At 42.9% G+C, this 9366-nt stretch overlaps 1 protein-coding gene across 4 annotated transcripts in view; it reads right to left on the bottom strand.

The window, feature by feature from the left end:
- Window positions 1–1685: 1685 nt before the first annotated feature.
- sptb (spectrin, beta, erythrocytic) overlaps window positions 1686–9366 on the bottom strand; it is a 38907-nt gene continuing 31226 nt past the window's right edge. For 2 of the 4 annotated variants that reach the window (XM_042071484.1, XM_042071487.1), the window contains 13 exons: window positions 9063–9267; window positions 8358–8581; window positions 7622–7772; window positions 6965–7209; window positions 6482–6620; window positions 5721–5805; window positions 5210–5406; window positions 4818–4891; window positions 4613–4679; window positions 4058–4317; window positions 3279–3452; window positions 3059–3101; window positions 1686–2881 (listed from right to left, as the gene is read on the bottom strand). In XM_042071484.1, coding sequence (XP_041927418.1) covers window positions 2690–2881; window positions 3059–3101; window positions 3279–3452; window positions 4058–4317; window positions 4613–4679; window positions 4818–4891; window positions 5210–5406; window positions 5721–5805; window positions 6482–6620; window positions 6965–7209; window positions 7622–7772; window positions 8358–8581; window positions 9063–9267 — 2056 coding nt within the window. In that variant the 3' untranslated portion in view covers window positions 1686–2689. The remainder of the gene's footprint in view (window positions 2882–3058; window positions 3102–3278; window positions 3453–4057; window positions 4318–4612; window positions 4680–4817; window positions 4892–5209; window positions 5407–5720; window positions 5806–6481; window positions 6621–6964; window positions 7210–7621; window positions 7773–8357; window positions 8582–9062; window positions 9268–9366) is intronic. The other 2 variants (XM_042071485.1, XM_042071486.1) reach the window with 1 other exon arrangement.

Here is a 9366-nt window from a genome sequence, read left to right as displayed (position 1 = left end):
GGTACTATTTCATGAAAGAAAATGTACATGTAAACATGTAAAGAAGAAAAACAACACATCCACATCTGTATATCCTGTTGCCATCAGTGCAGCCAGTGGTTGTGTTGAATGCACTGCTCTATCTGTCATGTATACAGCACACCCCATGATAAGCGATTGTGATTGGTGCCTGGGTTTTTGGAACATTGGAAATGGGTGTCAATGGCCTCCTTGCCAGACTGACCTGCAGAGCAAATTCAACTTTGCTAAGAGGTTCGTCTGGATTCTGCCAGGCAACCAACTTATAGTAGGCCTACTTTTGATCACATTTTCACATTTCTAGACAGCCATTGCCTGGCCTGAAGCTCTCCCTCCACACACACACACACTCACACAGACACACAGGAATGAAATGAAGAGGCTTGCTTGTTTCTTCTCCAGATTGTTTATTAGATAATTCCCAGGACCTGCTTTCCTCCTGTACTATGACCCTGTGCTTTTAGCATCTCTTTTTTAAATATTAAAAACATGGCTTCAGAGTAGAAATTGCTGATGAAAAGAATGGAAGAAATGAGGTGAGAATAAACAAACAATGAATGGTTTGTCCTGAAGAGTTCTGTACAAAAAGTTAAAGCTGCAGAGAAAAAGTAAATCAATTTGATAAAATATAACATGACTGCATGAAGACTTGTTTTGTCTTTCAGAATTAATCTCATCTTTAAAAACACATCAATATGTTAATAAGGTAAGCAAAAGAGGTGGTCAACTAGTTTTGCTCCTATAGACTTGCTATTAAATTATCATCTCAGGGATTCCTGAAGATATTATTTATACTGACCAGTCAACCAGACAGATACACAGATAAACTTTCCCGCCCACACTGGTTGCAGTTCATGAATCCTGATTGACACAAGACAGAAAAAAGTGAGGATGCAGAACATTATAAATGTGTGTCTGGACATACTATTTGGAATAATGTGAAATAGTCTGAAGTTATTAATGGGATGAGAAGCTCTCAACCAGGGGGAAAAAATACAGCTTTGATCTTTTCATGTAGGGTATAAATTATCTTAATTCTAATTAAACATTTCTGTAATAGCATGGTATTCATAAAGGTATTAATGATGAGTTTATCTAGTCCCCTATAAGAACTAAAAAAACAGTCCACATGGACCCTAATTTTTATGAGGGAGTTCTAAAAGTAGGCTACACCTTTCTTTTTCTATCAGTCTTTGGCACCTTGTAGCAACATCCTGATTGGCCTTCGCATCACTTCCTGTCCCTCCCTCATACTGTACATTCATTTTTCAACTCATATTCTTTCCGTGTCCAGGCCACTGTTGTGCAGCTGGTATGGAACAGCAGCTCTCCGTTTAACTGACCCATGGGGATCATCCTAGCTTGTCCTGATTTCTAACTATTTACTCTCTCTCTCTCTCGCTTTCTCCTCTCTTCCTGTCTTTCAGCTGACTGCGTTCCTGTTCCCAGGCGGAGTGGTATGTACTGGATGTGAGACAGTTGTTTGGACACCCATGCATAGATTTGCTGCCAGATTATGCAGGACAGCATCAGGTCCTTTCAAGAGGCTGACAGACAAGCCTGAGATTTCAAGATGGACATATTGCCAGATCATAGCACCATAGTCATATTCAGTAAATAAACTCAGTCATGCATTAGATGGTTAGATAAAAAAAAACATAGGTATATGCATGATATGCAAGGTTTAATACAAAGTTCGTGAGAACAATTTGGTTATAATTCTAGCTTTTGTACAACACATTTAGTATTACTGTGTTTTAGCTTGTTTCTATATCTAACATATTGTTCATATTAAATCTCAACATTTGGAAAACATATAATTTGCGTAATTCCGGGTAAGATCCTTGTTCCCTGTTGCCTGGACTTGAGAGCAAACAGACATGAACATACTGTATGCTTTGAGTGGCTCTACTGCATATCTGCCTTCGTAATCGGTGTCCCTGTTGTGCTTTATGACTATACAGTACTGTACAGTGATTTCCACTCACAACAACATCACCTGTTGGCGAAACAGCATTGAAAAGACTACACCTTCTATATCCTAGCCCAATAAAGAGAATCAATGATAATCAGAGCTCAAGTCCTCCGGATGCAGAGAAGCACAGTATTACTGTTCACAACCATTTCTTTGTGGATTATAAGGCAGATTAAGAAACACCACTCTTTGACAAGGCTTTAAAATACAAGGTTACAAGTATATACTAAAAACATGCCCTAGAAGAGGAAGAGGAAAACAAAAAGCAAATATTATAAATAATCTTTGGTTGAAGGTGAGTGGGCAGAGCATTCCTGTGCATGTGTGTTGTACTTGGTAACAAAGTGAATTTGGGTTGTGCCCAAAAGGAGAAAAAAAAGTAAAAAAGAAATAAAAAACAATCAAACAAGCGAAGAAACGAAACAAAACAAACACAAAAGGTCAGTGCTCACAGGCTTAAATACAGGCAGCAGTGTTGTATTGTCACTGAAATATCAGGAACATTACCTAATATGGATAATCCTTACAAATTATTATAATGTAAAAATAAAATATAGTTAGACAAATAGGAAAAAAAATCATCTCATATTCCACTGACGGGTAGTTCATCTGAACCCGATCCCTGGCCAGAAAAGCACCCTCTACTCTGGTGCTCTATCTGTGTCTGTCTGTGACGATGGCCCCCGCCTCACTTGCTCACTTCTTCTTGGTGAAGAGACTGAACCTCTTCTCCTTGTCCTTCTTGGCGGAGGAGGCCTCGGGGATGGTGGATGAGGAGGGAGGGGGCAGGCTGCGGGCCCTGGTGGACCCTGAGGGCCCAGGGGCCTCCTCCTCCACCAGGGACAGGGTGGCTGTCCCCACAGACTGGGTCCATTTCTGGAGCTCATCCTACATTGGATGGGGACAGAGGGAGCAGGGATGGTTAAAGAGGAGGTTCAAGAGCTCTCACACAAGCTTTCTCAAAAGTGGAGGGCAAGCTATCTGCTGCATGTTTTAACAGACACTGATTGAACGGTGTTTTATGTAATTTATGAGGTCATTAATGAATTAGTTGGCTGAACTTACCTCATCTTTACACTGGAACAGATACTCACTGCCATCTCCCAGCCTGTTCAATACAGTAGAAAATATGAAGAAGTAAGTAAGAAGATCAGGGAAGAAGCAGGAGAGAACAGAGCAAATGTCAAATGTTATTGTCCACAAACAGAAAAATCCACAATCCACGGTACACAATCAGATATTGTAGTTAAGAGTTGTCTTTCTGCTAGACACAAATGCTTCTTACCGTAGCTTGAAGACCTGCTTCTTCTTCTTGTAGTTGCTCAGAATCTCACAGGAAGCGTTGCTGAGCAGCATGGGGTCTTCACCGTGGTATGTGACACCATGACCAAAGCTCTTGGCATCTTTGTAGAAAGAAAGCTGTCCTGGCTTCAGCACACAGTACAGGTTGTTCCAGGACCTGAGAGGACAATAGAAAAGCAAAAGAAAATGAATGAATGAATGAATGAATGAATGAATGAATGAATAAAAAAGTATAAGTATAAGTTTATATACTCTTTTGATCCCGTGAGGGAAATTTGGTCTCTGCATTTATCCCAATCCGTGAATTAATGAAACACACTCAGTGAAAGCACACAGTGAGGTGAAGCACACACTAATCCCGACGCAGTGAGCTGCCTGCTACAACAGTGGCGCTCGGGGAGCAGTGAGGGGTTAGGTGCCTTGCTCAAGGGCACTTCAGCCGCTTCCTACTGGTTCGAACCGGCAACCCTCCGGATACAAGTCTGAAGCGCTAACCAGTAGGCCACGACTACACGGTTATAATGCATATTTCTGATCCACAATAAACAAATGAGAGTGTACAAATATCCTATGACACAAAATGTTTGAAGCACCTCTGCTGTTGCACATTTCTTAAACTTCCTGGCTATGAAGGTAAATAATGTATTATATTTATTTCCTTTCTTTTTTAGCAGTGATTAATTAGATTATGGCATAAAACAATGCAACCAAAACAACTATTAAGAATGCACAGAGTTTAATGACCGAACAACAGAAACAAACCTGTTGGAAGCCTTCTTGCCCGCTGGCTCCAGCTCGTGCTTGCGTGTCAAGGTGCCCTCTAAGATGACGGCCTGTGTTCGGGGCGGTTCTGCCGGTAGCGTCTGGGCCTTCTCGGGCTCTCTGCTAGCGACCTGGCTGGACACGGATGGGTCCAGCTCGATGGAGGCGCTCTCGTGCATCTCCGAGACGATGGGCACGGTGGAGTCGCCCACGGTGCCCTCTGTGTGACCTGAGGTTGGCTCCACTGCAGCTGAGGCAGACTATAAACACACACATTCACACACACACACACACACACACACACACACACACACACACACACACACACACACACATATAGATATATATACCGGTATATAAAACATGCAGACGGATATTTAGATTAATATCATCTAATTAAAAAACTTGATAACACTGATTATACGTTTCCTTGTAATTATTTATGTAATGTAATGAGCAGATAAAATTGATAATATAGCAGAAACCCTGCTCTGAAATCATGCCAATACAATAAAACATGCAGGGCTACAGACAAGGTGTGCCAACAGTTCTTACCATTGACTGCTCTTCTATTGTATAAAGCTGGGAGGAATCCTCCACAAATCCTGTGTCTTCTCTCCTGCTGACAGGGAAAACCAGTTTATAAGGAGGGTAATATACAGTATGTTGGTGTTAGTGTTTCTGTGTGTGTGTGTGTGTGTGTGTGTGTGTGTGTGTGTGTATGCATGTTTCTGTGTGTGTTTGTGAAAGAGAGACTTACCTGGTATCTTTATCTTCATCTGTCATGTACTGTTGCATCTCCTGTTGCTGCTTCCTAATTTCCAACAATTCAAGCTGACAGAGGGGGAGAGACAAAGAGGCCGGCCTGTTACCAATAAATATTTCACACAATGCACTCTCACAGACTCTCAAACACACATCAACAGGCACGCACACACACACACACAAACGCACAGACATTTAATATTTAAACTGGTATTTCATGCATTTCAAAGAGTAGATGTAATGTTTACAAACACACACACCCACACAGTTGATGCTTTATTTGATTTTATGCATTTCAGTCAGACAGTGTGCATTCCACATGTATCAATATCAAACAAACACACACACACACACACACACACACACACACACACTGGCCCTCCTTACCGTGGTGAGACGCTCCAGAGCTGAGAAGCGCTCCTCCCAGGCAGCAGTGGACTTCTCGAAGGCCTCGTGCCTCTTGAGCAGCTTCTCCACCTCGTCCACGGTGAGGCCCAGGTCCCTGCTGGCCACGTAAGGCTCCTGGGCCACCAGCCAGGCCTCCGCCACCGACGCGTCACGTGCAAACTGGCACACCTCCAACACTGTGGGACATCACACACACAACACGGGCCATGAAACAGGTGTGGAGGAGACAGGAGATCTTTTTGAAGGTCAATTCAAGCCACTGAAATTAAGTTTTTAGTGGCCCTCAGACTACCAGACTATTGTTCAGCCCTGTATTCAGAAAAGTGTTTGAATGTGTGTGTGTGTGTGTGTGTGTGTGTATGTGTGTGTGTGTGTGTGACTGTGTGTGTCTGTGTGTGTGTGTTCTTATATTAAAGGGCTTCTGTACGTGAATTCTGAAAGGGGCCTGTGTGTGAATGTGTATGGATGGGATTAAAAGTATTGATCTCACATAATCTGAGCCAATCCCATCGGTCGTCCCACTTGAGCATCATCTCTTTCTTCTTCTCCATCATCTGCATTAGCTTCTCTTTGATCTGAGACGAGAAATGAACGTGTGTCTTAACAGAGAGCGGAGACAGAGCAACAGCATAACATAACATAAGCATAACTCCTGCAGCATAACATGGCAAAGTTGTCTAGTCTAGTCGAGGTTACAGAACCTTTCTGGTCACAATGGACAATGTGAGGACACCAGCCTGCCAGAGTTCAGAAATAGCTAGGGTGGGGGGTTGGGGGTGAGAGTTCATGGAACTTTCTGTTTTTAAACAAGCTATTCCAGCACACAGGCACACATGACAGGAATTAGGAAGGGAATGCACTACTGTGCAGTAGTTGACTATTATATGGTTATGGTTATGGATTTGGCAGACACCTTTGTCCAAAGCGACACATAAATACAAAACAACATAGTTGTTATATAATATATGGAAATTATAATAGTGCTGACTGTAGCTCTGATGGGTCCTTGCCATGCTCACATCAATTCTGCTGCAATATATAGCATAGCATGGCCATGTTACATGTACAACTAAACTGAACTTGCCAATGAAGGGGACAACTTCCTGAGCTGGACTAAGGCATAACTACAGTGGCATGGGGTTGTTGATGATGGTGTGTTTTCTAAATTGTTCACTGACAGATTGTAAGGCCACAGCGATGTTTTTACATGCCATGCCGTGCGCCAGCCTTTGACCGACTCTGACCCCTCACCTCAGCTGAGTCACGGTGGTTGCGAGCTAACAGCGCCCGGCCAAGGTCGGCACATTCTGTGAACTTTGGCACCCGAGTTTCCATTTCGGCACGGATACCCTGGTGGTACTTCATCAGGAGCTCTACAGAGGACACATCCCTGAGAAGAGAAAACAGAGAATAGAAGAGAAGAGAAAAGAAGAGAAGAGAAGAGAAGAGAAGAGAGGAGAGGAGAAGAGAAGAGAAGAGAAGAGAAGAGAAGAGAAGAGAAGAGAAGAGAAGAGAAGAGAAGAGAAGATGGGACCAGAAGTGAGTCAAAGGGTGGGTCAAAACAGAAAATATAGTCTTATAGGGTTCATGACATCAGTATTGACACTGTTATCACAAAAAACATAATCACAGACATTACAATCCTCCCCACTACCTGTGACATGGACCCAGATTCATCCCCATAAAAACATCCATCCCTGTCCCCCTCCTCTCAGACAGATCTCTCCCTCTCACCTGGGCTTCTCCTGGGTCTCGATCTGCTGGATGATGCTCTCCATCCAGGCCATCAGGTCCCTGACCATGGTGAAGAAGCGGAACTTGTCTGCCGTGTCCACCAGTTGGGCGCGCCGGCCGTCACAGGCGTCCAGCAGGCCCTTCCAGGCCTCCATCACCTCCTTCTCCGTGGCCTGGATGGCTGTGGCCTGGTCGCCTGCATACTGGGCGTGCAGCCTAGCGGCGGTCTCCTGGAACTGCTGGACCTAGTGGGGGAGAGTAAAGGGTAAGAGATGGAACAAGAGGGATGGTTTATTAGCATTTATTATTGTCATTAGTCACTTTATATACCTGATTGATTTTTAATTCATATAATAATATAAAAATGTATTTAATATTAAATCTTTACTTTATTTACAATAAATGCCTTTTGTTTGTATTAAAATTTTCTTTATTTGTAATATTAAAGTGAAAATAGTTCAGATCTATTTTTAACCAGAGAGAAACAATATTCACTTGCAAATACAATTCCGCTTAAATTGAAAATGAAAATGGATAAGACTGTTGTTTTTTGTGTATTGAGTAGCATTCCTTCTTTGACAATCACCTTACAGCCTAACCTAGCTTGAGACTGTAGAGAGAAACCTGTGAACCAGTGTGGTGTGGTCAGGGGTATACCTGTTTGCCCAGTGTACTGATGTCCCTCTCGAAGGCAGCATGCATGCGGTGGAAGGACTCGGCCTTGCTGAAGTCCTCTCCCACATCCTCAGGAATATTGTTCTGCTTCTCCTGGATCTGAGCCACCAGCTCCTTACCATCGTAAAAGTACCTAACAGCAGACATGACAACATATTACATGACCAGTGATCCATACACAAGCATGCGGTATCAAACACAAATATTGACAGCGGCAGACAACACATTTGGACCACAACATCACTGCTCTCCCTGAAGGGGGATTCATTTGGAACAATTTTCAGAGCTACTAAAAAGACTGGAGGAAATTGACTAAATAAATCTACACTTATGACAAACCATATATTTTGGCAAGGGAACATGATTGGAAAAACAGATGAGTGAGAATTAAAAGTTAATGACAATAGATAAAACATAATGACCTGTAAATGATACAGCTATTAGTGTCACAGAGTTTTGTGACTGTTCATAAAGTGTAGATTCACTTTTACAACACAGTTTATATGATGATCCATTTTCTTTCTGCACAGCCACATTCAGTGACACATTTGGTCATGTTCAAAGTATACTATGTACATTCCATATACTACCTTCTATACACTAATGGCAATCACAATGTGATGTGATATGAACAATTAAGTTGCAAATAACATTTGCACCACAGTGGATGTTTGTTATTTATCAGTTATTGTTATTTATGTCAGATAGTCAGACATACTTGAGCAGGTCGTAGGAGGCCGTGAGGAGCTGCGCCCGAGTGTCAATGAGTTCCAGCAGGTCAGCCCAGCTCTCGTTGACATTGTCCTTCCACTCGGCCAGCGCGGCGGCCTCCGTGTGTCCGCCCTCGATCAGCTGGTCGATGATCTGGTTGACCGAGTCCACGCGGTCCTGACCCATGGTACCTGTCTCCCGAGCAAAGTCCCTGAACTTATCCCGCAGGATCTAAAGGTAGTAGAACAATCATGATGAAACAATAAGAAATGTACTGGTGCAAACATACATGGGCGTGTTTCCCAAAAGCATAGTTGCAAACTAACTTAGCAACTTTGTTGGTTGCAATGCAATTTCCCATTGCCAACCAACTAAGTTGCTAACAGGTTAGCAACTATGGTTTTGGGAAACACACCCCATTATAGTAAACAGTGATGGGATGATACTGAACAGAAGATACTATACTCTTAATTCATGTTTTCCTCTTAAAGAAGAGGTGTCAATGTTTGTATTTATCACAAATTGTGAAATGACAAGAGAACAAAATTTTGCTCTATGAATACAAACTATTCATCGACATACACATTTAGCCGATCACTATATTCTGGACCATGCAAGATATGGAATAGTGAAATGCGCTTCTTTAAACAGTGTTCTATGTATGAATGTACATTTGGTTAAAGTACAAAGGTAAAGAGGGTGGAGGGCATACAGAGACGTGGTCGAGGTCCTGTCCCATTTCCTGCGAGGAGGCGATGACATCGCGCTCGGCGATCCACTGCATCAGGTCCTCCACCTCGCGGCTGAGCAGGAAGTGATGATAAGTATGGTCCAGCTTCTTCCTGCGGTCCTCGGCCAGCTCCTTCAGTCCAGCGTATTGTTTGTCCACCTGACCCTGTCTACGGAGGATCGCCTCACTGCAAAAGGTAATGAAAACAGAGAGACAGGGAGAGAGTTGATGTGGTTGCATACACAATCAATATCCATGTCAATATAAGGTGAGAAACTCTCACAAT

Source organism: Alosa sapidissima, chromosome 19, assembly GCF_018492685.1.
Source record: "Alosa sapidissima isolate fAloSap1 chromosome 19, fAloSap1.pri, whole genome shotgun sequence".
NCBI classification, from domain to species: Eukaryota; Metazoa; Chordata; class Actinopteri; order Clupeiformes; family Clupeidae; genus Alosa; species Alosa sapidissima.
The sequence above is the reverse complement of the archived record's forward strand: the minus strand, read 5'-3'. Positions and strand labels throughout refer to the sequence as shown.